Source organism: Streptopelia decaocto, assembly GCF_964273445.1.
Source record: "Streptopelia decaocto genome assembly, chromosome: Z".
NCBI lineage: Eukaryota > Metazoa > Chordata > Aves > Columbiformes > Columbidae > Streptopelia > Streptopelia decaocto.
Window position 1 is genome coordinate 37356452 of NC_138657.1, and position 27461 is coordinate 37383912.

The 27461-nt window shown below is 39.1% G+C and overlaps 1 protein-coding gene across 1 annotated transcript; it reads right to left on the reverse strand.

Moving 5' to 3' along the window:
* Positions 1 to 2157: 2157 nt before the first annotated feature.
* Positions 2158 to 27461, reverse strand: LMNB1 (lamin B1). Its single transcript, XM_082075744.1, has 12 exons — positions 26866 to 27461; positions 16432 to 16588; positions 15458 to 15583; positions 14140 to 14310; positions 11927 to 12052; positions 9353 to 9573; positions 8201 to 8426; positions 5820 to 5924; positions 5278 to 5397; positions 4446 to 4559; positions 2371 to 3061; positions 2158 to 2339 (listed from the first exon to the last, which is right to left on the reverse strand). Exons 1-11 carry the CDS (start codon positions 27453 to 27455, stop codon positions 3020 to 3022), a joined length of 1998 nt encoding a protein of 665 aa, XP_081931870.1. The 5' UTR covers positions 27456 to 27461; the 3' UTR covers positions 2158 to 2339; positions 2371 to 3019.

Here is a 27461-nt window from a genome sequence, read left to right on the forward strand (position 1 = left end):
GGATGATACAATATGTATTTCTTGTCAACTGAGTAACAGATCAGTATCAGATGATAATCCTTATCTGTTGCCAACTATAGAAATGACTAAATGTACCTAAAAATAATTATATATAAATTAATAATTTAAATATTACTGTAACAGAAGGAATAAAAAGACCTACCAAAATTTTAATCACAAGTTGAACATGTCTACAGAGCTAACTTGGATATTGCTCGCTGCTTCTCCAGCTCACTACCTGACTAACAACCTCCAGACAACATCAACACCACATTTAGCATAACATTGCATGCAGACAGTAAGTTCATTTTTCAGTGGTCAAATACCTTTAGCAAATCCATCAGCGTGTGTTCTCTCACCCAGACTGGTACAGATCATGGCAATAACCACAACAGCTGAGGTGGTGTATTTTGAATGCAGTTCCAAGCGAACAGGAACAAGAATTCTCACAGGCGTTGTATGATAGGAGAAAGAAAAGCCAGTATACCACAAAAATGTGCATTTGCTGCATACAGCAGCACAATGCCTACCCCTCCACAGCCGTGACACTGGTGTTTTTTAGTACAGAAATGAAATGTCCACCCTACCTTGCAGTTATCAAAATGTACCTCTGGACTTCAATGTGGGAAGGTGGGGAAAAGCTATTCTGGTCAATAAAGCAGAAACTTTCAGAAGTTATTATGGAACTTGCAGGAAACTGTAAGAAGTTTTGGTTTTGTTTGTTTCTTTGCGGGTTTTTTGGTTGGTTGGTTTTTTGTTTATTTTTGTTTTTTTTTGTGTGTGTGTGTGTGTTTGGTTTTTTTTAATACTGGAATAGTAAGATCTCCACCTGGTGGTAGGATGTTTCATTCTAAAATTTAAAATTAATGTATGTGTGCACACACACTCCCCAAAAAGGTCATTTGTGTTTCCCCAGGCTCTTTATGCTAGTTTACAGAAATACATTTCTGCTATTGTTATCCATCGCACTGATTTACCAGAATATTTGCGAGACTAATGTAAAAATTTCTCTTTATAGAGAAAATTAGTTTCAAGTAGTAGCTTCTAGCTACACACATCTAAGCAGCACTGTTCATCATCCTGGTGACAAAAGCAGGCTCTACAAAACTTCAACAAAGAATGCTTGATTATAGTGTCAGGTTCCTACAATGAATTAAGAATAAGGTACCCAATGCCTACATGCACATTATTTTCTTTACTACTGACTGGAGGGATACACAGTCCTATCTAACTGGCCTAATCAAGTCTTTACTGGTATACATTGCTAGCCCATCTTATTAATTTTGGAAACAACAAACGAGGAATGGAATTAACTGCTTCGTGCAACACACACGTTCGTTTATATGGTATATGCCTACAGATACCGGCACTACAACAAGTAGAAAGCCTTTATTCATGTAGATCAAGTTGAAGAGTATTCATAACATTAGAGGATACAGAGTGCTGCTTAAAAGCCATGAAAATATTTATGCTATGTAAACATTCAAATATGAACAGGAAAGTAAGTATTACATTGTGGTTTAATACACTTGTTTAAGCCAGCATTACTGTCAAAAGAAGCAATCTGCCTAATCCTCATCCATCTGCATAACCCTTGGCCACCTGCCACCCCCCCCCCCCCATCTTCTGCTGGCACACGGTTGGAATAACACCATGTATTTCACCAGAAAAATGGAACTTATGCAAGATGAAAGAAATGTTAACAAGTCTTACATTAGTCATAAGACTAAAACAAGAGAAAAAGCTCAAATCAACTTCCAAAGTTCTGGGCATGCGTTTAAAACTGTTTCCAGACTAAGATGAAGATAACTATTTACAGTATTTCTACATTTCTATTTGTTACTGTCCCATGCTTGAATTGCTTAGCCTAGTTTTTCTATGATGTATTAAAAGTAAGTCCAGTGAGAATTAACATATGAACAAAGCTGATGCAGAAAACCAGTTATGCAGAGTTTTAATAAAGCTCTAAATAATCATTTTTCCCCAATGTGAAGTTATACTACCCATTGTTTAGAAGAAATCTTTGCCACCGTTACATTTACTTGGACATTTTGCAGGTTCAAAGCCAATCAGTTTCAAGCATTCACCACTCATTCAACTTTTAGCTCAGTTCTAGGATAAAACAAATTCCAAAATCTTTACTTGATGACATCTTAAAACAGAGAAATTTTATTCAAAGCTTTTACAGACATCAGGTTACTGCCAAAAGGACAGAAAAACTTTCCACATTGACAAAGTTAAAATTGTTTTGCATATAAATGTAGACTAGACACCTAGAAGACTTGGTTTTGTTCCTAGAAAGTATAAAAAAGCAAGACAATTCATATTGAAACAATCTACTTGTTAAAAGAAAAAATAAGATGGTTACACTATTTTAACAACACAACTAACACATTTAACATGAATCCTCCTCCAGAACAAGAAAACTAAATAAAGGAAGAGTATCAATAAGGAATTTTACTGCATCCTTCATCCTCTGAGAGATCGGCTGGGCTACATTCTTTCTTTGTGTGTGTTTTTTTCTTTATTCTCATTTGGTTTTGTTGGGTTTTTAAGTTGTGGGTTTTTTTTAACAAAACTGTTGTGTTGTTTTTTTTTCTATAAATATGTTTTATAGTCTTGACTGCACTGTAGGAAAAAATCTCCAGTATAAAAGAGTTCATAGTATCGAAAATTCCTTCCCTTCCTCAACAGCACCTAAATATAAAGAGGTCAGCAGCAACTGGCTAGTCTAGAGTGGTGTAACCTAAGAAACTTTGATCCCCAAAACAGTGGAATATTTCTATTCCAACAAAGTTTCAATAAAAGAAGAGTTGTTCTGAGTCAACAATTCACATCCTGCAAGAAAGTTACAGATACTTCTTTTACAAAACTTCCTTTTCAGTGGCTAAGGAAATTAAGGCCATCAGACTTACAGCTTAAAAATTCACATACAGAAAATACAAAAATATGTTGTGCTTCTGAGAAGTGTCTCTCTGTTCTGTAGGCAAGGATTTGAGGAACCTGGCTGACTGGAAGTTTACATGATCACACAGCTTCTGTTGGATGCCTGTGGGCCTGCCTGTTATGAATAGAAAGAGTCATCTTTGAAAAAAAACACAGCTGTAAAAGGTTTAGCAACTTCAAAGAATATACTGTACATCTTCAATATATCAAATTATTAGCCTGGCATGGTTTAAGCAAGAGTCAGTACGCAAAACTGTACAACCTCTTATCCCCTCTAAGTAAAAGAACGCTAGATATCCTTTCCCATGAGAAGCAATGGAGGACAGGTACCAGAAAAACACAGCTACAACAATTATTGTATTTGAATTTTAAGTAAAAAAGCATAATTGAATTTAGACAGGTGGTGAATACTGCAGGGAACATATACAAGTACTTTGAGAGTTTTTATCTAAAGAAATCTAATTTCTCTGTAACATTTTGTAAGTAAAGCTAAGACACACTTTAGCTGAACTACACAATCCCAGAAACCACAAGAACAACTGGATGCACTTCAGTACTTTTGCATAACTCTAATAAAAACCTGAATCTATATTAAACACCACAAAGTTACAATTCAGTTATAGACCAAAAACTATGGCTGCCAAAAAACTGATTTCCAACCCAGCTAACTCTCTCCATTTTCTGTTTATATATGCACACTTACTGTTCTATATTATCTTTTTAACTGACTTTTAAGATATATACTAACTGAAACACAACAGGTTTAAAGTAGAGAACTTGAATGTTGCAATGCAGGAACTTATGTTTGTTACTTTTCCTTACTTTTTTTAGATGAACCAGTCAAAACAGTAAATGATAAAATTAATAAGGTGAACAATCAAGTATGCTATAGCTCAGTATTTTCCCTTATAATTAAAAACTTTTAATATTGTCACTCAAAGTTCACACCTTCCCAATATCTTCAGAGTTGCATTTCCTTAGCATGCAAGAATCACTTTCTCTGATATAGGAAATTGAAGGATTGGAAGACACTATCAGAGAAAATGAGATATTTAAGTTCTCAAAGCTTTAGGTAAATTTCGTGTATCTTCTTAAGCCAAACTTTACCATAAACAATTATCCTGGAGGAAATCTTACCAGGACTAGAGTTAAAAAACAAACAAACCAACCAACCAACCCACCCCCCCAAACAAACAAAAAAAACCCAACAACCAACCAAACAAACCCACAACCTAACAAAACCACCACACAAACACACGCAAATCTTTAAGCTTTAAAACCTTATTTTAAGAAAAATCTGTCCATTAAGGGAATCTGTGAAATATTTTTTTTTTTACACTGGTTTTAATAACAGAGCTTCATGTTTTTATTAAATTACTGATTAAACAAAATAAAAATAAAAGAACACCCACACCCAAACAGATTTTTTCAAAAATTCATTACTTATATATTGTTTTTTTTTCCCAATCTAAATAACCTTGTTAACCTAAATACGATACCTGTTGGTGGTCATGGTCTTCTTCCTCCACATCTTCAGCTGCTTCTTGCTCAAATTCCTCCTCTTCCCCTTCACGTATAGTTGTTTTAAAGACAGTGCTTCTCTGAGCAACCTCCTGCAACAGAGTTTTAAGACTTGACTCCTCCAAAGATCTGGTGCTAATCTGCTTAGATTTTGAGAAATAGGAGTTCCAGCTGTTGCGAAAGCTACTTGCACAATTTTGTCTCTACATTTTTCATGTACTGCTGTGCATAAACAGCATTCATAACACCCTAGATTTAAATATCTTAATGATTAAAAAGAATTTTTCTAACAAGGCAGTCATCAAGTTCTTCCAAAATGTGCTTTGCTTATATATCTAAATATTTCAATTGCAAGATGTCTTGATGACTTTCCTACCCAAAGTTGTAACTTCTGCCTCACCAGAATTAATGCCTCATTGCTTGAAGTAAGTCTCACTGTAACATTATCCACCACCCCCCCCCCCCATGAACACACAGTTTTAAGGAAAAATGATTTAAAGGACAAATCACTGAAGAGTTTACTAATTTTCAAAGCATATTCTAAGGCACCACCTAATTCTGTGGTGTGAGTGCACTACTTCTACTTATACTCACTACAGGGGAAAAAATTCACACACTTCAGTAGATTGTATTCCTACATTGCAGTTAAGACAAACAGGAGTACAGTGTGCTTGTTGAAAACTAAAGGAGAAAACTTTATTACACACCCATGTGCATTCACGTGTACAGTCCTAACAATGGTTCTACCTGCATCTCAGTAGGGGATGGCACCAAAGAAAGGTGAGTTTAAACAAATCTGAGGTACTTTACCTCTCCCTGAGAATTTTTCAGCACAACTTTCACATCTTTACCAGTGCCCCAAGAATTCTGGTTCTTCCAGATGAGGTCAGTGGGAGGGCTAGCACTTACTCCAGCATTTGCAGCCCAGATCTGTTAAGAGAAGTCACATGCAAGCATTATTTGCTAGCCTTACATTTCCGTGTTATTTATTGAGTTAATGTATTCAATTTAAATAACACTGATGAATCTCCTCCAATTAATGAAACACAGGTCTGTCTGCCTATCTACTCCCCAAGTTTCTTCAAACGAAACACCCCTATGTTTTCTTTAATGCAGAGACTTTTGAATAGATAAATGCATCTGTTTATGATCAAAACTATTGCTCCACAGAGAAAATAAGTTACTGAGAAATGTGGCTGTGTCCAACTTCTTCACAGCAATTGATAGAACCAATGCCAAATACAAATATAGGTGATTATTTTCTGAACATGTACACAGACAGGACAAAACTAAAAACACTGTGTCTTAAGTCAGCCTAGAGCCCATTTCAACTGAACAACTTGACAACTTACTGTAACGGTCTGGCCTGCCTTTAGTATAAATCTTGACGTATATCTGTAAACAGCAGAAGTGTCTCCTATTTTTCGGATCATCTCCCAGCCTCCCATAGGTTGATCCTAATAAGAAAAAAATATATATATATATATATCCATCAGCAGCCATTATCTGTTACATGATGTGAAATGTATTTTACAAATAAGGCCATGAGGCACATAAAATCTTCAGTAAAAATGTTTATTATGACTTCAGCATGCAATTAAGAAAAATTTAACTAAAATTATTCTCTCTCTTATTTCAAGTTTAAGCTTAAAATATCCTGCTTTTGAGTTCTGATGATATATTGACTAATGCTTATAATTTGCATCTGTTTTGCTACAGCTTGGCCCAGAAAAATACTTAAATATTAAAACCCCCTTACAAATATATAATACATTTTTTAAGCACAGAATGACTAGCAGGCTTCTTAGGAAACAAATATTCCTGTCAGTTTTCTTAAAATGTGTTTCTACATATGCAGACCTCCCGCTACATATTCCTTTGCAAGATCCTTTTCCTTTCAATTATTTTTTGCCTGCCAACTACTTGAAAACCACTGGCAAATCTAATAGAAAAACATACACAAGTCATCACTACAGAATGACTACTTCAAAACAAGAGTAGATCTTTAAATTCTCCCATCAACAGACAGTTTCCAAGCATTAAACAGTTGCCACTGGAGTTTGAATACAGTTAAGATCTTAAATGAACAATCTTATCTTAATGGATTCTGACACTCAGATGGTCATTGCAACAAAACATACCATACTTAAGAGCATTTTATCTATTATCTATAAACTGTCTAAGACTTGTTAAAATTCCCCAAGTACAGCTTATTAAACTGCACTACAGACAGCTGTGCAAATTTAGACACCTGGAAAAGTGCTGTAACCATGAACCATCTATGGCTACCGCTAACAGAAGTGATGGTTTATCCGTGGAACAATGAATGTGTGATTAAGTTAAATGAAAGAGCGGAAACCCATGCAGTACACAAAGTGGCAGGGGGCAGGAAATCCCATAACCTTGAAAAACTCAAAAAGGAAAAAACTGGAAGGTCCTGACTCATTAGAAGTGGTCTTTCATTTGTCTGAACTGGGTCATCTAAACACTTAGCTGTCTAGACCAAGACCGCTGTCAAGGGTTCTTCCATTCAGTAAATCAAGTTAGCACTCTCAGCCAAATCCCTAGCCAGGTAATTAAGATACATGTGTGTCATTGATTAGAGGGGTTTGAGGTACTTGCAACCAGAGCATCTAAAAGATCAAGATGAGCTGCTTTTGAGTGAAGGTAAAGGATCTGATTACCTTAGACAAAACTTATGTGTCACTGAAAACAACACAGCTAACATGGTTCTAGACACAGCTAAAGCACAGACAGCACAAGAGAAGGCAAATATTACTTAGACCTCCCCTGCAATCAAGGCTGTAAGAAATTAGGTCTTGTCATTCTGGTGTCCTAATGAGACAATGCTCAATTCTCTCTTCTTTCAGATAAAAGATTTAAGAAAGTATAGTACCCCATCTCCAACTCCTCCTGTGATGACTCATGGAACTGTATATAGCATAGGACTTTTTTTTTCTTAATCAGAAACTACAAGTAATGTCAGAGGCTGGCAGGGGGGGAGGGAGGAAAAGAGGAGGGCAGGGGAGAAATGTACTAAATGTAACGGCATAATTCTGAGGGCAATATAAGGAAAATTGAATAGTACTCAAATTAAGTACCCTTTGATTAACAGATACATGTGTTCCCCACAATAAAAATTCCACCTTATTCACAGAATGAAATAATTTGAGTAGCCATCATAAAGGTGACTTTCGCATGGGAACCAAGGGCTCCTAAAGACTGTGGGTGCAGCCAAGGAAGAAGAAAAACTATGATTTAGAGAGGCTACATGCAAGTACAAGGGACACAGGCAATTAATTAAATTTAGACATTTATTTTGCATCAGTATGTATTTCTTTTGGGGCTTTTCAGTGCAGAGAAAGTTCTTAAAAGGCTTGAAAGTAGCCTAATGTCTGCTTGCACTATTTCCTATCAGTGAAGTTATCTGTAGAGCTTTACAGGTAGATCACTTGCAAGGCAGAACTCTGATGTAACACTTTGGTGGGTGGGCAACCTAGCAATAAAAAAATTGATATGAAAAGCATTAAAAATAATTTGGAAGAAGTCATCATAAATCCAGAATACTATATGAAAGCTTATTTTGCAGCACACTAGCTTCTTAGTGCCATCTCTTGTACAGTATGCTTTAGCTCCAGGGTCAACAAGAAGCCTGGGGCTGAAAGGGTTCAGAAGATGCCCCCTACCTCTAATCAGACCACTATAAAGTCACAATACATGTGCATTTTCAAACCTGTTCAGAGGTGTTCTTCAAGCGGATGAATTTTCCATCAACATCTATCTCCTCAATAGAGACATTTCCAGTAGCAGAAGCTGAGTGGGAAATGCTAACACTACTGCTGGCTTCAGATTCCTCCACATCAATCCTCTTCCTCTTCCCTCTGGTTGTACGCACACTGCGGCTTGATAAAGCCCGTGAAACTGTCACTCGGGAAGATGGGCTTGGAGAAAGTTTCAACCTATGTTGAAGAAAATAAATATGCATTCATCACACTTTGGTCTTACTCTTTCCATCTTTTTTAATAAACTTTCTTCCTCCCTCCTCTTATTCCCATAGAAATACATAGCAAAAAGGTAAAGGAATGTAGCAAAATACATTATATGAAAAAGCAAGGTCTTAGGTACTCCTTGAAGAATTTAATAAAATGTTGTCAAAGAGTTAACTAATGCTTTTGGAACATAGAATACTGATGGACTACTACATTAAGACCACAAAGGCATCTGTGTGCATTTGTTAAAGACTGCATTTCTCAGGAGACAGAACAAGTAAAGAAAAAACTCTTAGGGGGACTTAAGCCATTGTAGGAAATTTATGCATAAACACAATGGCATAAGAACATTTGCTGTTTCATCCCCACACATGAGAGGAAACAGCCTGGACGAGTAGGGTGCCCTTCAGGGAATGATGAAGTATCAAGCTGCTTTAAATGACAGCTATGACTTATCAGCCAAAAATTCTCAGTATTGCCGAACTCTGGGGTCAGATGTGGAAAATGCAGCTAGCTGGTACACTGGGCAATCATAACATCTACTACTTTATTAAAATTATTCTATACTTAAAGAAATTTGGATAATTACAGGATTGTTTAATTGTTAAGTCTGAAAAAGAACCATGGTACCAAACAGACCTACAAATTACAAGCTGTTAAATTCTCAGTGTGGAATCTTCCCTTGAGAGTTATTGGTCTGATACACAAGCAGCTGGGTCTCATGGAGACTTAGAAGTGTGCCAGCCAGGAGGGGATATAAACAAACAGCATATTTTGAAACTGCAGTAAAGCACCTAATGAATGCACTCCCACTAAGAATTGCTTTCTTAAACAGAGGATGGAACAAGTAAGGGAAGCACACAGATATCAGCATTTGTTGCTACATTTGTTCATACCTCTCTTCTTCACCCTCCAGCAATTTCCGGTATGCACTGATTTCCATATCAAGTGTCAGTTTAACATCCAGAAGGTCTTGGTAGTCACTCAGCTGTTCCTGCATCTGATTCCTTATCTGAGCCAACTCCTTCTCTTTCTCAAACAGAATTTTTTTACTTTTTTCCTGTTCCTTGGCCAATGTGTCCTCAAGCTCTTGCACTCTCTCTTGCCATGCTCTAGACTAGAAAGCATTGAAAACAACAGTGGTGTAAAGAAAACCTCACCCAAATCTCCATGCACTGCTATTCAGATGACACAGAATTCAACACCTTAGGTTAAGCATCCTGCGCTCTTTCTGAATGCAAACTTGCCCATACACAACTTCCTGTTCTCCACCTCATCTACTACAAATGTAACACCTTAAGTTCCAATGAAACTGAAAACATACTTTGAAAGCCCTGCTCCATTTTCCTGAGATCTGCAGATAGGTTACTACACCTGAATTTACACAGAACATTTTGACTCCTAAATTCAGTTTAAGACACACTGGATAGGAAACAGAATCAAAGCACAGCTAAGTGTATTTCAGATCCTGCAGTAAGTGATTGCTCTTCAGCTTTCAGATGTCTACTTTCTGCTTCAGTTATTGGTGCCAATTCTGAATTCTGTGAGGAAGTTCCTCTAAAAGAACAGGGGTTGTTGTCAGTGAAAGCCTGTCTGCCTCTGTTGCCAAAGCCTTCAAGGCTTGCTGAAAATACTAATTTGTCACATACTTTAAAAATCGCATCAAGCCAGTAGAACTTACTATTGTATATACAGAATGGAATGCTTATCAAGAAAAGCCAAATTATGACAGCTTTAAGGTTTACTTTCCCTGACCATACTTTCTTCCGTTTCATAGTCTCAAGATTTTTTTTTTTTTTTAATTAGAGGACAGACACAGGAACCAATGATCCACAATCGTCTTTCTAGTTAAAGTTTGCACTCTACTTAGAAAGTCCAAAGGCACTTAAAACAGGCAGTCTAAAAGGGTGATGCAGGGAACCAGTGCAACTGGTTATCCATGTTGAAGAGTCAGAAAAGAAATTTAATAAAAGGAGTCAAGTGTCAGATCAAGATCCCTGTACAAACTACTACAGAGATCAGTGCTGGTAACTCAAAACAGACCAGCATCAGTGACAAGAGAGTTGTCTTTTTCCAGAACAAAGGTGAAGTTAGTGCTAGCAAACAGAAAAAACAAAACTCTACTCCTTGATGCATCACTAGCACTACCAAAAACATATCACCCCACAGTAGCAAAATGTGGTTTTTAGTGGACAATTACAGTCAAACTGGCAGAAACTGATTTTGATAGTTCTGAAGTGAACAACCAACCCCTCTGCAAATTCAGAAGCAAGTTCTTTGAACCTAGCTGTCACTCCCAAGGAAGTACCATAACACCGTTAATTAACTGAAGTTAAAAAGGAAAAAAACTTCAGAAGCATTTGTTGACTGAACCACCAAAAGGTACATAGTAATCTAAAAAGCAGAAATGAGACTTAAGCAGACAAAACTCTCAATCCAGTTCTTGTGTAACCTCATGCAGATTCATTACGTCACCTGATCTTTTCCAGAGACTAACTTGACTATATAACAGGAAAACTGGGAAGACTTATACTAGTATCTGCCAAGTTATTTGGAAAATTATGAAATAATGTCCCCTTAATTTATATTCTTCACTTCAAATACACATAATTTTAAAGTCCTACAAGATTATACTGTACAAGAGGAAGATACTTAAATGTATCATAGAAAGGATCAAAGCCAAATATTACTAATATACATTTAAATGTTTTGTTGGATTTTTTCAACTGAGTAGCAAGTTACAAAAGCCCACTTCAGAAACAACTCCTAATGTTCTAAATTTTCACTCTAATTTTTCCACTACAATGCACATGACATTACTCCAATCAAATAAGCTAGTACTGAACATATGGCTTGTCATAGGTTGTGTCATACTTCTTTGAGTGTGATCTACGTGCTCTGTGATCTGACTAAGTATAATTAGATTCTGCTCAAGACCCTGTTCTACAAACCCTCAAGTAAAGTTACTTGATATATTTTCTCAGTCCTGTATCTCACCCTAATCCCTGGTAAACTCACTCCATATTTTTTTTAGAGTTCTAGATGCAAACTGGATCTAGGATGAAGAGAGGTAACAGAAAGACTGCATATTCCAGCTCTAGCCTTGAGTGTTGCCTTGTGGAATCCTACGCTAAGCTGTCCAATTACTACAGAACAGAAACAAACCACATAGCACGTCAAGACCCTTAGCATAGAGCTCTTGTCTAAAATTGCCCCATCTGTCCACAAAAGTTTCTGTAAAAAACAGTTAACAGTACCACCTTTCAATGCTCACTCCAGCAGGATACTGCACAAAAAACCTCAGCTTCGTTGAAAGGAGACATTAAGAAATTTGAAAAAGTACAGAACAGCAAAACAGAAGACAAACTCAAGTCATGATGCTGAACATACAAGTTAAGGGAGAAAGTCCTTCGCTATAAAAATGAAAAACTATAATTAGTAAGACTGAGGAGTCACAAAAAGCTTGTTACCTCTTTCTGAAGGCTGGAGACATGGGAAGACAGATTTTCAACTCGTAAGCGACTTTCATTCAGCTCTTCTCTTACCGAGTTGGCTGCACAATTCTTCATCTCAGAGGACAATCTAGCATTCTCAAGCTGCAGTACATCGAGTTAAGACATGAGTTTCAAAGTAACTTTGATTAAAAGAAAAATGAGTCACTAAAACCCACACACAACACTATGCCACAAAACTCCTCTCTACAGCTCTAACACAATTAAACATCTCTTTCTTGAGGGGTTAAATATGGTGGCTCAATTATCACACTGGATTGCCCCACCTAAATCACAATTTTCTGAATATTTATTTTAGGATGAAAATCTTAAGTTTCCCTTGCAGACATTACTGAAGTTGGATTGCTAATTTCAGTTTTCATGTGGGTCAATTTTTTGCTTTAAATATTCCATTACTGTAACACTGGTTTTGAGTATACTTAAATAGAGGAAGATAAGCTGAAATTAGCAATTCTCTAAAACCAAGCAAATTTATGTTAATTTTAAGCCAACATAAACAAACTGGTTATGTGCCTTCAGATTATAGTACCAGTGCCATAAGACACTAGTGATTCATTGTATAATATCAAATTCAAGCTCAAATAATTTTATTTTTTTAAACTGGCTGCATCATGCCTGCTGAACACCACTACATTCACCTGAGCAAGACAACAGGCTTATTATTGAACTTGTAGATGAAATGAAATCTAAACTAAATAAGAGTCAAAAAACACAGTAACAGTATACCTGAAGAAAGGGAACAAGAAAGCCTCAATTAAAAACAGATTTTAGACTACAAAAATATATAAAATATAGCCAAAAGTTTTTCTTGTCAGTTTTTCCAAGTCAGATTAAAGCCCCTAAGATAAGCAACTGCATGCTGTCAAGATGGTAAAGACTGAAAACTATGCTAATAAATTCAGTTTATATCAGCTTTTCTGCTGTAACATCCCTTCTTGTTTTCAAAAATATTAACTGCAACAAATATAGCCACAGAAATCAGCTTCAGTTGAGACATAAGGATCCCTCCTGACAGAAATGCTGAATTGTAGAGGAAGGAAATCATGAAGTATAACTGATTTCAGCTTGAGTATGATTCCTCTTTAGAAAAGCAAAAGTCAGAAACCATTGGGTGTGGTGTAACTTTCACACATTTTGTACACGGTCAGAGGACTCAGATGCTGTCTTCTCAGCAAGCCCTATTATGGAATAAGTTTTATACAAAATATGGGACACCTTATCAAGACTATGTTACAGTTAATGCGTAATAAGCCTTGAATTAAGAGTAATCCCAGTACTAATCACTTTTGTCCCCACAGTTCACCTTCACACAGTGCTTCCTACTTTTACATTATCGTCCTTCCTGATTAAACCTGCTCCCAAAATGAGACATTGTCCTCGTTTTGTTAAAAACAAGTTTCTCTTTTAGTGAATTTTCCTGTCAGCTAAAGCCTTCATATTAACTGCATTTTCCTGGAGAACCAGACCCATGTTTTGGTAAACCTAGCAATGGAATGCAAACATATTGATAAGCACGGATGTACATCTCGCAAGAGGGGCAACAAGAAACCGGTGACCAAGAAACTGACCAACTGTGTATAACATTCCATTCACGTGAATACTTCATATAAAAGTGGGAGATCACGAGGATCTTGTCCCTTTTCCCTTTTGCCTTTTTTTGCCTTTTCCCTTCTGCTTATGGCCGACATTAGGAGAGGATCTTGCTAGTCGTCCCTACGAACTGAGGCCTAGTGACAGACTGAATCCAGCTCCGGTTGGCTGCAGAGTCTAATCCAGGACTTTGGTTGCTGGCTCTGCAGTTGCTGAGACTTTCAAGATTGGTTTTGTATATTTTGTATTATTTTCTCTATTCTTATTAGTAGCATTAGTAAAACATTGTTAATTTTTCCAACTCTCTTCTCTCTGTCCTTCTTTCCCTCCCAACTGCCTGTCCTGAGTGGGAAGGGGGGAGAGGGAGGGGCAAAAACGGGGAAGTGAGGGGGGAGAGGGGGTTAACAATCCATCTGCCAGGGTTTTATTGTCACCCTGCAATCTTAACCCTCGACATGAAAATGCAAATTAAACCAAGCTCCACAATAAAATCCACTGAAATGCAACTAATTAGGTTGTCTCTCCACTAAATAAAACAAAAATAAAGTATATCAGACAACTGTATGAAAATATGTTCTCACTTTGGCATGGTAAAACATTTCAAGCTCTTCTTTATACAGCTTCACTTGTGCATCATGTTGCTGTCTTAATTCACAAAGGGCTTGAACCAGTTTATGTTCATATTCAATTTGATGCCCAGAATGAACCTCAGCTAACTGAGTTTCATGTTTCCTTCTTGTTTCATTGATTTCCTAAGAAAAACAGAAAATGAAATAACATTCAGTAAATACAAGACAAAAAGTTTCAGAAGGCCATCTGTTGAGTGGAGAGTGAAGAAGATTTTAGCTAGCCTTGTGGATCAGCGTTAGATTAGTTTGACACTGAAACTTTCAGTAGAAACACAGGGTCATTCCCCCAATCTGATCTTCATAGTACCTTAACTTGCAATAGCCAGAAATGGAAACAAGAGCTAAGATAGCATCAGTATGTAAAGTCACATGTACTGCTGAGAGCTGTCTGCATTTTTAACAAATACACCTCAATATGATTAGACTTCAGAAATGCTTCCCCCATTTGTTTAGTTATCTTCCATGCTTGCACAAAATGAAAGTACTGTGAAATTAAGCAGTCACTTTGACTAACCAGCATTTTGCCCATTTATTTGTATGCTTGCCCGTGGTGCCTGCAAAAAAGGATTCCAACAACATGAACCGAGCTGAAAATACAACTAGCAAGGAAATGTGAACATGCAACAACAACAACAGTATGGTCAGGTACACTTGTTACTCCTCCAAAGTTCCTCTTGGAAAGTGAAAGGGAAGGTGACAAGAAAAAGCTGTAAACAACAGATATTTATCAACATCTGTTTCCATTATTGAAAAGTGTCCTATTGGAAAGTTCTGAAATGAAAGAACAGTACAAGTCCATAGCACCTGAGTGTCCCTTTCCACTTAGTCATAAAGGGCTGATGTGAGAAACTACTAATCTGCTTTCTTATTTCTATGAAAATATGATTCCCTGTCCCTGGAAGTGTTCAAGGCCAGGCTGGATGAGGCATCCCTGCCCATGGTACAGCACCTGGAACTAGACGACTGTTAAGGTCCCTTCCGACCCAATCCATTCTATGATTCTATGAAAGGACGTGTACAGAATTTAACACAAAAGAACACAATATGAAGCTCTTATCACAACAGCTCTAAGTTAACATGACATTTCCTAGAAAAAGAAGAGTTGGAAAACTTCCAGCTGGCATAGAGGTAAACCCTGATCTGAGCTGGAGTTTAGACCAGATGACTTTCTGAGGTCCCTCCCAACCTAAATTATTTTAGTATTCTAGAATGACCCCCCAGTTCTCTTCTTCCCTTTAAAAATGTGAATTCTTGAGACTGAAGCATTTACCTCCTCGTACAAATTTTTTCGGAATTCCAAGTCCTCAGTGAGACTCTGACAGCGGTTTTCAAGATCCACCTTCAGTAAAGTTTCATTTGCGAGCTGTTCCTTGGCAGCAGCTAAGGAAACTTCAAGCTTTAAGAAAATGCAAAAGAATCAACACAACAATGATCACAGAGCAGAATTTACACAACACAAAAACCTCAACTACCTAGAAGTACAGCTAAATACATGTTATGGCTGAATTTGACAATCAAATCCAATATTTACACCACTATTGACTTTCTCTCCCCCTTTTGCAATCACTTGCACATATTAAGTTGTGGCTATTTCACATTGATAACTAGCATTAAAATGCTATTTGTGTTTTCCTTACAAAATTTCAGTCCTACAAGGAAAACACCAGTTTCCTGGTCTCCTCAACTCATTCCCTTTAAGTGGTGTTGCTTAAGATCACAAATCATGTGTTTCGAAGTGTTGACAAAAGCAACACTATTTCCCTCCCCTCTTTTTTTCTATCAGATGTCCAGAAGTTGAAGAACCACACGCAGAACACAAAAGGAGGGCAGAGAGAATGGCAAACTGTTACTTGTCAGTTTTTTATTATCAGTATTTGTGAAGTCAGTCTCTCCGCCAAAACAGTTCTACAATTTGTCAAGTTTATTTTCACCCCTGACGTGCTTTCTTCAACATAAGTACCATCCCTTGCAATCTCAGAGTCTACAATTTTAAAAGCACTCTATTCCACCATTCATGTTCTTAATAAACTGAGGAGTACTGGACACAAACACCTACTCAGTATTGCTTCCAATGGTGACAGTGAACCACAGTTTTCACTTGTGACTAGGTGATAGGTTTGCATCCATTTTTCTGGCTACAAAGTTGCATTTTACCAAAATGACAGCTCTTACTATAGAGATATTATATAAAAAACACCTCATTTGCTGACAGAAGCTTGATGGTTAAATATTTCTTCTTCTCACCTGTGCAATTTGATCTTTTAAATCCTCTATTTTTCCCTCCAAACTTTTCTTATCACCAAGGGCTGTGGCCAGTGCAGCATCTTTAGAATTAAGGGCTGCTTCAAACTCAAGAAGCTTAACTTGGGCTCCATTAAGATCAGATTCCTTTTTTGCATAGCTGGAATAAATCAGAAAGTGGTAAGAAAGTCTAGAAATGCCCAAAGAAGACTTCTGACTAATAAAACAAAGTGCGATCTGAATATTAAACTTGAGAGACACCCAACAAAAACATTTTGTCTTGCCTTAATTTAATTTAAATCAACTCCTTAGCTCTGCTTTTTCACCTGATATAACAGTATCTTAATATTCTGCTTGGGCTGTAGAAACATTAACATATGGGAAACAGAGTGTCAAGTCTGAGAGGCACACATGGAAAGAGCAAACTGTGTGTTTATAAAGGCACTTTTCTTTTTAGGGAACACTGTAAAAATGTCCTACCTTCACCAGAATCTTAACAGGAAGAAATAAGGTCTCCCATCAGAGGGTTCTTTCCATAAGGTGGAAACAAGTAAATTATCTTCATTGCCTTTGATTGACACAGAAATTTGTGCTGATCCACCCTCCGGACTGCATATAGCCCATTCCTAACCAACAAACCAACTTCTCAAAAATTCACGTTCACTGTCTGTAAGCTGGTCCTCCAGAAGCAGAAGCTGTAGCATAGCAAACTGCTTTGCACCTCCATTCTACTCATACATAATAGCAAAGTTCCACAGATCTGAGGGAAGACACCGAAGTCCTGTCTATACAATAGTCTGTGCCATCACTGAAACTGCACTCATGCAGAGGTACAGGGTTCCTTTTCTTTATGAAAGCAAACACACAAGCTTTTCAAATTACTACCAGTTCCTTTCCATGTCTACGCAAGCAGTCAAACAGTTTCTAGGTGTTTATTCCCTAAAACAGCATATGCAAACTAAGAAGTCAAATGAGAAAAGTAAAGTAATGCTATATAAACACAAACCCATGCTTTTCAGCCTAAATTAATTATTCATAAATCATGCTACAACAGGCTACTACCAAAAATAGGGGAAAGGAAAACTATACCCAGGAATCAAGATGACTGTTGACTTTCAGATAGCCCAAGCTGCTGCACTTGAATGTTTAACAGAAGTTCTTCCACCTTGAAGTTGACTATTTTTCTCTCTGGGCTATCCACATTTCCCTAGTAAGGGCAGTAGCACATAGGAGTTCTAGATGTTTAGAACCAAACTATACTTATTTTACAGGAATCAACAGATTCAGCACATTCTTCTTCGGTTTTCACACTTCTCTTTGCGAAAGTGAAGGAAAAAAGTTTACAACACCAAACTGAGAAGACTGAAAATTGGATAAAGACTCTTCAAGAACAAGATTTTAAAGTGTTAAAGCATTAACACATTCACTAATATTTTAATCACTGTACTGCTTATAAGAAACAATGGCAATGCTTCTCAAAGTGAGACTAATAAAATCAACAGAATTTTAAAAGGAGAAACTCTCAAATTTAAAAGATGCTTTTTCCAAGATCACATGCAATTAACATTGTGCTCAAGAGAGCTGTTTGTTTTCAAGCCTTCGTGTACACATCTGTAGAAATAAAACAGATGTCTGGATGTTTCAGCTCTACAGCCACAAGATGGCATGCTCTAAGCCACAAGATGGGACCCGTGCTAACAGTAACAGCACACTCACCCAAGCAGCAGTCTGCAAGAGCCTGCCACACACTAACTCTTCTATACTCGACTATTTTGTTCATTTCTGGTGCTCAAGACTATCCAGCTCCTCCACAGCCTTTTACACACCAATTCTTAGACCCAACAGTTCAGAGCAGTTGGGTCCACAACTCGGACAAAAGCAGAGAGTTTAGATTTTGGCACATGGGCTCCTACATCCAGCTCTCCACATTATTCACTGGAGGCCTCTGTCCTATCCTTCCCCTCCCACCCAGGCATGCTGGAACTTCAGGACACAAGAATACTGTACAGCAGAGGAAGAAAGAGAGAAGGAAAGGTGTCTTGTTATGGTACCTCTGTAATAAAAATCTCTCCATGACTTATGAGGAAGTATGAGGGCCCACATCAGGCCTTTCTTATTTGATCACTGTTGGAGAAAGCTTTATTCAAGACATGGAAAAACTGTCACACACGCTCTCTCAGAAGACTTATTGCTGAAACCAAGCCTATTCAAGTTGGATCCTGAAACCAGGTAGTTGCACATACTCAGGGCCATAGTGTGCCACCCTCCAACCCAACCTGAACTCCACTGGACTCTGGAATATGAAGACTCCACACACACCTTAGTGTTACTTTAAAAAAAAAAAAAAAAAAAAAATCAGTGCAAATATTTCTACCAATTACAAACTGGTAGGCAGCTCAGAAGACAGTTCTTACAACTGGGGTGGCAGAGAAAAAGATGTATAACATGGACAAGCAACAACAATATGATTAAAAGCCAATACCCTATCTGTACCACTAAATTAGGCGCTACCCGTTACATCAGCCCAAAGTAACTTCCTTGCTTGTCTGCAACAAGATTGGCTGTGAAGCCATCATATAATTTAATGCAACTGATGTCACAGAAAGTGGGGGAGAAAAAATTTCAGCACTATTAGTTGTGTTATGAGCTGTCTAACTACAAGACAGCACATCTGAACACATTCTCAGAAAGGAAACAGAAACTGGAGCTCAACACTTCAAACACTGACAGCCAGATGAAATCTCAGCAACTCAGCAGTGTCATCCTAGCCCTGAAGGAATATGGGAAAGAAATTAAACAAGATGAGAAGAGCCTCTATGAACTATAAAAACAAACACCAAATGTACACAACATATACTTCACTCTTACACCTAGTAATTATTACCAGGACGAACTTCAGCCTCTCAGCAATAGTCAGCTTTTTCCTCCACAAAAATGTCAAAAACGAATTTAAAAAAACAAACCTCAAACACCTTCCTGTTGTGGTCTTCAGAAATGAGCTAGAACTTTAGTCCTTCAAGTAGCTCAGCTTATGAAAGAAAAAAAAAAGCAATAAATAATTGCTGACTTGTACCTTCTTCAAAGGAGGAACTTGTTTTTCTCTTTTGAATCTAAAGTGTGTGGACCTCCTTAACCATTGAATTGTAACTTATTTTATAACAGTGTAGAACTATGATCTGCCTCCCCAAAACAGACAGTTCCCATTTGTTTTTGTTGTACTTCAGAAATTTAACCCACATTTAACTCACATAGACATTACCAAGTATAAAGAACTTGGTCTTACTCCCGCCTAGCATTACCAGCACAGCTCCAACTAATGGATTTGCAGCCACGTATATTTTTGAAATGGCTCAGCACACACCACAACAAAATACTACAATCTGTTTTCCCCACCACACTCCAATCACTCAAGCAGCCTGACAGCAGTACACTTTCCACACTGCCACTCTCAGGAGTACAAATAACCCTGACAGCTACAGCACATCTGCCCAGCTCACCATTAAAAAAGCTAATTTCTCACACCAGATGCAGTCTACCTGTGGGACAGATTTCTACACAGGTTAATTTGCTCACCATTCCCAAAAATTAACAACATGTAAAGAAGAGTAAATCAACTTGTGCACAACTACAAGGTAATGTGGTTGTGTCTAGTTACCTGCACTAGATCATTTAAAGCTGCCAAATACAGATACCAAGGGGCAATCACTGTTCTGCTGAGATTACCTGGACCACTTGGTTTGCAGGTTAGTAAAATGGCCAAGTCACTGAATAGCTCAACTCCAAGAGGCAGGCTCCCTTTTCACTCTCTTGTGCAATCACCCTTCTTCCCTCAACCTGAGAGGTTCACAAAACCTAGAATTTCCTGTAATCTCCTTAAATTTCTTGCTAGATTAGTAGACAAGCCACACAGGAAAAAGAGACAAAAATAATTTTCTACCAGTTTAATAAATTGAGTTGGCCTCCTGAAGCCAGACAAACCACATGCCTAATGCAAGGTAAGCAGAAAGACTGCTCCTTTCAGTCAGTACCTAGATCTCAGGTGTAATTTATGGTTCCTTTGAAACTGACCAAGTGCAAGATGCCATCACCTCCCACAACCACCATTTCCGCCAGTACTTACAGAGTCAGATCACAAAGCTAAGTATACCAACATTAACCAAACCCTCCTCATAAAACATTGGTTTTCAGCTAATTCATGACACAGCCACACAGGTGTTGTAATTCATAATAAAGCAGCCTATATTTACATCCATAAAAAATTATATGGTACTGTACATTGGACTGGTTTCCAATTCCACAGTGAATCCACTCCATTAGAGAGAAATATGAAAAGTTTAGCTAGCTGTCAGCTTTCCATGTTTTTTGCCCTACAGTCGACAGAACAATAAGGCTATGTTTTGCAAGGAAGTGATTTACAATAACATAAAAAATATCTGTTCGAAAGCATCCAAGTTGTTTCTTTTTTTTTAATGTACAGCAAGATGACAATAAGAGAAATTGGACAAGCTTACCTTTCCTGTAAATAAATACATGTAAGTTGGTTTCAACTTGTCTCGTGTTACCCATTTTATTTAACTGGAGACAGCTGCCAAGGGTTTCAGATAACACAAAAACACACATCATCTCTAACCACTTACTGCTCAACAGCAACCCTTCTTGAAGAGCTCGGTCAACCACGTAAATCTCACTACTCTAGCCAGCAATCTAGGCAGAACATTTACACATATAGTGCATACACATCAAGTCATTGTCCATTACCATGTTATCATTACATGTCCAAAAAGTTTCAAGTCATCTTCCTCAGGAGAGCATCTGCAGCTCATTACAGCACAACACATATGCACCACAGGAAACTCTGGAACAGCTGTTAAAACTTTCTTGCATTCGCACAACATGGCTCTTCTGAATACCTGCTCAGGGTACCAGCTGCAGAATACCACACATTTGCACATTAATTCAAGCCATAGGCTGACACCAAGCTATGACTGATGTTTATTTTACTGTTTAATCCCACTGCAGAAATTAATTTCAGAATATAGATAAAAAGGAAGAGCAATAGAATATACAAAGCAAGAGAGCCATAGAATCTCTAAAATACTAGAAATGTTAAAACTAGTTCCTTGCCACAATTATATTTACTATAAATGCCTGCACTCTATAAAACACTTTACTATTATCAATGGCCAATATAGATTCATACAATGGTTTGGGCTAGAAGGGCCCTTAAAGACCATCTAGTTCCAACCCCCTGCCATGGGCAGGGGCACCTTCCACTAGACCAGGTTGCCCAGAGCCCCATTCAACTTGGCCTTGAACACTTCCAGGGATGGGGCGCCCACAGCCTCTCTGGGAAATATGTTTCAGTGCCTCACCACCCTCATGGTGAAGAATTTCTTCCTTATAGCTAATCTAAATTTACCCTCTTTCAGTTTAAAGCCGTTGTCTTTTGTCCTGTCCCTACAAGTCCTTGCAAAAAGTCCCTCTCCAGCTTTCATGTAGGCTCCCTTTAGGTACCAATATCTTCAATAAACCACAGATCTTCCTTCAATATTACTTTTTATCACATTGACTCCTCTTGGAAAACCACCACCGTGAAACCTCAGCCTGCCAAAGACAAAGGTAAACAAAGAGTTTCCTAAATAAATGAACATTAACACTAGCTCATGCTTTCTGAACAGTGTGATGACATCACATGGTGTATCAGAATACAGACAAGTCCAGCTAGGGATTTTGACCTGCTGTACACTTAAGTAAGTCCCCATAGTGAACATTCACCTCACCAATAGAAATCTATCCTGAAACTTGACACATAAGCATATCGAGTAACACAACAGTAAGTCTGACTTACTGAACTGCTCTCGTTCAACATTACTAGGTAATATAGCTGTGTCAAACTTCACAATGTAAACTGCTATTACGTTAATTGCTCAAGTTACATATCAGGATTTTCCCTTCACCATCTTGGCTCTACAGTTCTCCCTTGACTGAAGCTATTGGAAATGATGAAAGCATGATACACTTGCACCCAAAAAAGCCGGAACTTAATCCAGCCTGTAGGATGCTGGATTGATGGAACAAGTGTAGAGCTCTGAACTGCACCTGCCACTTAAATAATGACATTATGAAATGCCTGAAGATCATGTCTTTCACTACTTTGCCTGCATTGTCTATGTAGCTCTTTTCTCAAGGAACACGAAATCTGCAGTAATCTGAAGTCCCAGATTCCAGGTATTTGCAGGCAACTACCTGGTTTCACCTTCATTACTCATGAGCAAGTCCAGCAGTTGGAAATCCATTTGCAGAGATATTTATTCTATGTAAAATTAAAGTTTACGTGTCCAGAATGCCTAGTGTCCTCCACTCACAGGTCTTCACTGAAGCCGTTAATTACTCAACTCACCCCAATCAGTTTGTACCTAATGATAACTTGACACCCCTATTTGAAAGGACTGCCTCCATAGTAGCCGAGCCACCAGCCACAGCTATCTGGCTGTAAACAGGAATGAAGGCACACGCTTGTGAATCCCAGTCATTCTCCTTCACCACTGTCAGGCCAGCAGTGCCTGTACCACAGAATGGTGAACAGGATTGCAGCTGCTTTATCAGCCAGCTCAGTTTCTCAATCGAGTTCTCTGTACAGTCACACCACCGAAAAAAGGGGTGGTTATGGAACAAAGAGTAATGATCCTGAATTTTCCAAGACTAGTTTAAATTAGCAATATGAGTTTAGGTTGTTGAACTACTGTTCATGTATTTTATAGCCCTTGAATGCAGAAACATTCTAACCACAGCTGAGCACACTATTTAAAGGAAAGAAGTAGATGGATGTCTCTACAACTGCAGAGAGTAAAGTCTTGCCTAATCAGGAAAGAGAAAATGAACTGGAAATATTGTTAAATTAGTAAGTTCTCCAAATTCTTTCACAATTAGAGCGCAGATGCAGTCTCCCTCTTCTCCACTTCCACAGAGCTATCCAAGAGTTCTATACATGTAAACGGCAAAGTACGTGGATTTTTTCCCACAATACAGTCTTGAAATAAGAGACTTACTTTGGCTTATCTCCATTCTCCCTGTCACAAGAGGCTTTTTTACTTTCACAATAACACATATCATTTCCCCATCCCTCCCTCAGAACAGAAATAGGAAAGTTGGGGTTTTTTTTTACCTCACTTTTTTTTTTTTCCCCTGGTTCTTTAATATTTGAAAAAATCAATAAAAGCCTTCACATTTATTTAGCTACAGCACTACTCACTGCATTGCAGGCCCTCTAGAAACAAGGTGCATAATATACAGCCATATCAACTATAGAAACAAATGCATGTTTTTCTTAAGAGATTCAAAATGTTAACAGAATAAGCTTCTGGCACTTAAATTCAGAAAAATCACATCATATATATGAGACTGAAATCAGAAAATCCCACAAATAGGTGACTAGGCCTTGAAATTAATTTTCATAAAGAAAAGTCCTACAGTACTTTGAAAGTAACTAGGAGTTTGATGCACTAATTAGGCAAGGGGTTGAAAAAGTGATGACTGGAATAAAGTAAATTGATAAAGCACTTCAGAAGAAAGTTGTACTAACTAGACAAAGCAGAGTTGCATCTGTGTCCGGGGAAACAATCGCAACTGCAAAAATATTCAAACAGCACAAGAAAGCAAGCTAGACCATTAATCACTTTGCCCAACTAAGCAGTGAATTATCTATGGCTCCCTCCACAGACCCAGGGCACCTGGAGAACAATTCCTCCTACCATTTATCTCTATTGACTCTAAAGGGAATCAAATACCTAGCCACCACTATTCTGACTCTGGCCAGTATACCTAGGCCAAGCAAAGTTTTCAGCTTACCAAATAACACAGTCCAAACTCAGTGCACCTCTATCTTGCTCTCAGTCACCTCCTATATGCAAGCCCTGCTACTTCTGCTGATCTAGTTTTCCATTAACAGAGAAGTGAGCATCTTTCTGTCATTTTAATTATTAAGATAGCTAGCTGAACAACCAAGACAACAGTCAGAACCATACTTTGGACAGCAATGGGAACATATGGCACTGTTCGCTTCTGCAGCAGCACACTGCTAGATTGGCTAAGCTGTGCATCCACCAGCAGCCTTTCATAACCACGGACAGATGAGATGAACCTCACTCCAATGAGCAGGATGAGTATTTTGCAAAGAAGTGCAAGAAGTTTACTCTGCAAGAATCTAATAGCACTAAACATGCCAGGAAACTCCCTGCTTTTTTCAGGTGGCTCTGCTGGCCAGATCCAGACTACTATAGTTACTCTACCGCATTTAAACTAAAGCCAGCGCATCACACTGCACTTCAGCTTTCTGGCAAAGAAACAGCAAAGAAAATTCTTTTAAGAGAACAAACACTCTCATTGCACCTTGCAAACTGAGGTTTTTTTACAACTACCACTACTCCCACGAACACTTGTACAAAGTGTTTTAAGAGTGTTTTTGTCAGGTTTTAATAACTTAGCTTCTTTCTTAAAGCTGTTATCAGGGAGCGTGCTCCAAACCAGGTAAAATAAAACCTTTGGTTCTTTTAAGACTTTGTGAATAGAATTACAGATAAGCTTACATATCCCCAAGTTATGCATCTTAAAAATACTTGAAGATGACTTAAAAAAATGTAATGCCATATTAAGGTCTGCCACCAAACAACAACCAATAGCTGCACATAAGTTTATGTAGAGTCTAGTAGCCTTAAAATTGCAATATGTGTTTGTTTTACTAAACTATTCAGGCGTTCTTGTCCTGAACTACAACCTGTATTCTGTGATGTACAAAGATGATCTATTTGAGTCAGGTATTGACAGACTATGAAGCAGAAATACTTGACTTTTCGTAAGAGGTCATCTCTGCAGCACAAGAGCAATTCCCTGTCCCCCAAGCCCCCAAATCATCAGGTTTTTGCTAAATATCACATCGCATGAAAATGTAAACAAGAATATGAAGAACCTCCAAGTTCACACTATTAAGTGCCTCAATTACAGCCACATAAAAGGAATCTACTACAGATTGCATCTTGAGCCCAATCCTCCACATACACTCTTAACTTCTCAAAAGAGTGTATCTTCCTCCATAAAGTCACTAAGAGATGGAAATTCCTGATTTGACTTTCAAGTCAAGTCATTTTGGTGCCTATCTGCAGCTACACCTTGCTTTCCCTGTCACTGTCAATAATCTCTTTGATGGAAGACCTTCATGGGGCACCAAGAAGGAACCACAAGAACAACTAGACTCATTAATTTAAAGCTCATGGTTTGGTTTTGATTTTAAATAACAAGTTAAGAGCCCAAAAGATCAGAGCTGTCTGCGGACAGATGAAAACAACAATACGCTTGTTCACACACAAAATATCTTTTTCATTACAACAAAGTCAGGGCTGAGAGTGTATTTAACTGCGAATCAAAATTAACAGGTTATATATACAATGGTGGAAAAATATTAACAATTCCGCTCTTTTTTCCCCAACACCAATCCAGCAACAAACTTCATGATCCCAAGACTAATGTTAGAATGGTAAGTGGGTCTAACTAGCAATAAATAAATAAACACAACACCGAAAAATACCCCCACCAAAATATTTTCTTCTGCTAAGGGAAAACTACAGCACTCACATAAATCCAAATTATTGTAAACACAAACAAGGAAGAAAGTAAACAACTGAATCAAGTCAAATGTGCAAGAAGCAAAATCTAGTGGCACAAATCAGTTAATCACAAGAGTGGAGATCTTGGCACTGTGCCATAAAGCTTGCCATCTTGAGGATATCTGGTCACAAATCTACCTCTTGTAATATCTAAATACCCAGCAAAATCAACAAAAGTTATAGGTATTTTTTCGAGTAAACTCTACTTATTCTCTACTCGTGTATTTTCGTATTATCAAGTTAACACCTTTCGGGAAGGACATTTAGAAAGAAACAGGCACTATAAAAACTGTCACCGCTTTGCATTTTTCACCCTGAAACAGCTTAAGCCTTACAGACAGTCATCTGTCTGTACCGGGGCAGTGGTGAAGGGCCACCCTGACTCAAACCCCGGAGAGCCTGCCAATCTCAACTAGGTCAGGCTGAACTCAGACTAAGTTTCCAAGGTGCCACCAGCCCCGATTCAACCGGAGGGCTGGCTCTCCAGAGCGGTGGGCACACGGCAGCTTTCTACCAGCCCGGAGCCAGCCGCCGTGGCGGCGCAGGGCGGTGCTCCGATGGCCGGGGCCGGGCCCGCCGCGGGGGCCGGGCCACTGCTTCCCGCCGGGGCGGAGCGCAGCGCGGCGCGGCAGAGCTGCCTCTCGCTCATTCATTCAGTGCCGAGGCGGCCGCCGCCGGCCTCCCCTCGCGCTCCCGGCGGGCGGGAACGGCCACCACGGTGGGCAGCGCTCAGGCCGACCGCTGGCACCGGGCCCCCCGCCTCCGTGTCCCCGCTCACCTGCCCAACAGCTTCTCGTGCTTGGCATTGATGGCGCCCAGCTCAATCTCCAGCTTGGCCCGCTCCCGCGCCGTGTCGTCCAGCGTCCGGCGGGCGTCGGCCAGCTCGGCCTCGTAGGTGGCCTTCAGGCTGGTGACCTCGCGGCCACGCACCTCCTCCCGCTCGGTGACCTGCAGCTGCAGGGAGCTGTTCTCCAGCTCCAGGCTCCGCACCTTGTCGATGTAAACGGCCAGGCGGTCGTTCAGCTGCCGCAGTATCTCCTTCTCCTGCAGCCGGGAGAGGCGGGTAGGGCTTTGCGGCATGACGGGCTTGGAGCCTCGGCTCCGTGGCCCCAGCTGCGTGGCGGCTGCCATAGCGGAGCGGCGAGCACAGTCCACGGGGGAAGCGGAGCGGGAATGCGGGAAACCGGGTGGGAGCCGCCGCGGCAGTATCAGGAGAACACAACCGGCACCGACGAGGCAGCGTCCAGGCCACGGGCGGACAGCAGACCCACCGCCTCCGCTACACCAGCCGGCTCCGCTCCGTGATCTAAAATGGCCGGCGCCCGCCCAGCCCCGCCGGTCCGTGCCCCCAACCGCCGCCGCTGCCATTCACGT

What these genes read in the sequence shown, in the direction of transcription:
- LMNB1 (XM_082075744.1), bottom strand. Translation starts at nt 27,455, where the DNA reads ATGGCAGCGGCGGCGGTTGGGGGCACGGACCGGCGGGGCTGGGCGGGC. An exon ending in AAATGTTTTACCATGCCAAA is followed by an intron (nt 12,053 to 14,139) that starts GTGAGAACATAT and finishes GATGTACTGCAG; the next exon opens with CTTGAGAATGCTAGATTGTC. An exon ending in TGAAGAACACCTCTGAACAG is followed by an intron (nt 5,925 to 8,200) that starts GTTTGAAAATGC and finishes TTTTCTTATTAG; the next exon opens with GATCAACCTATGGGAGGCTG.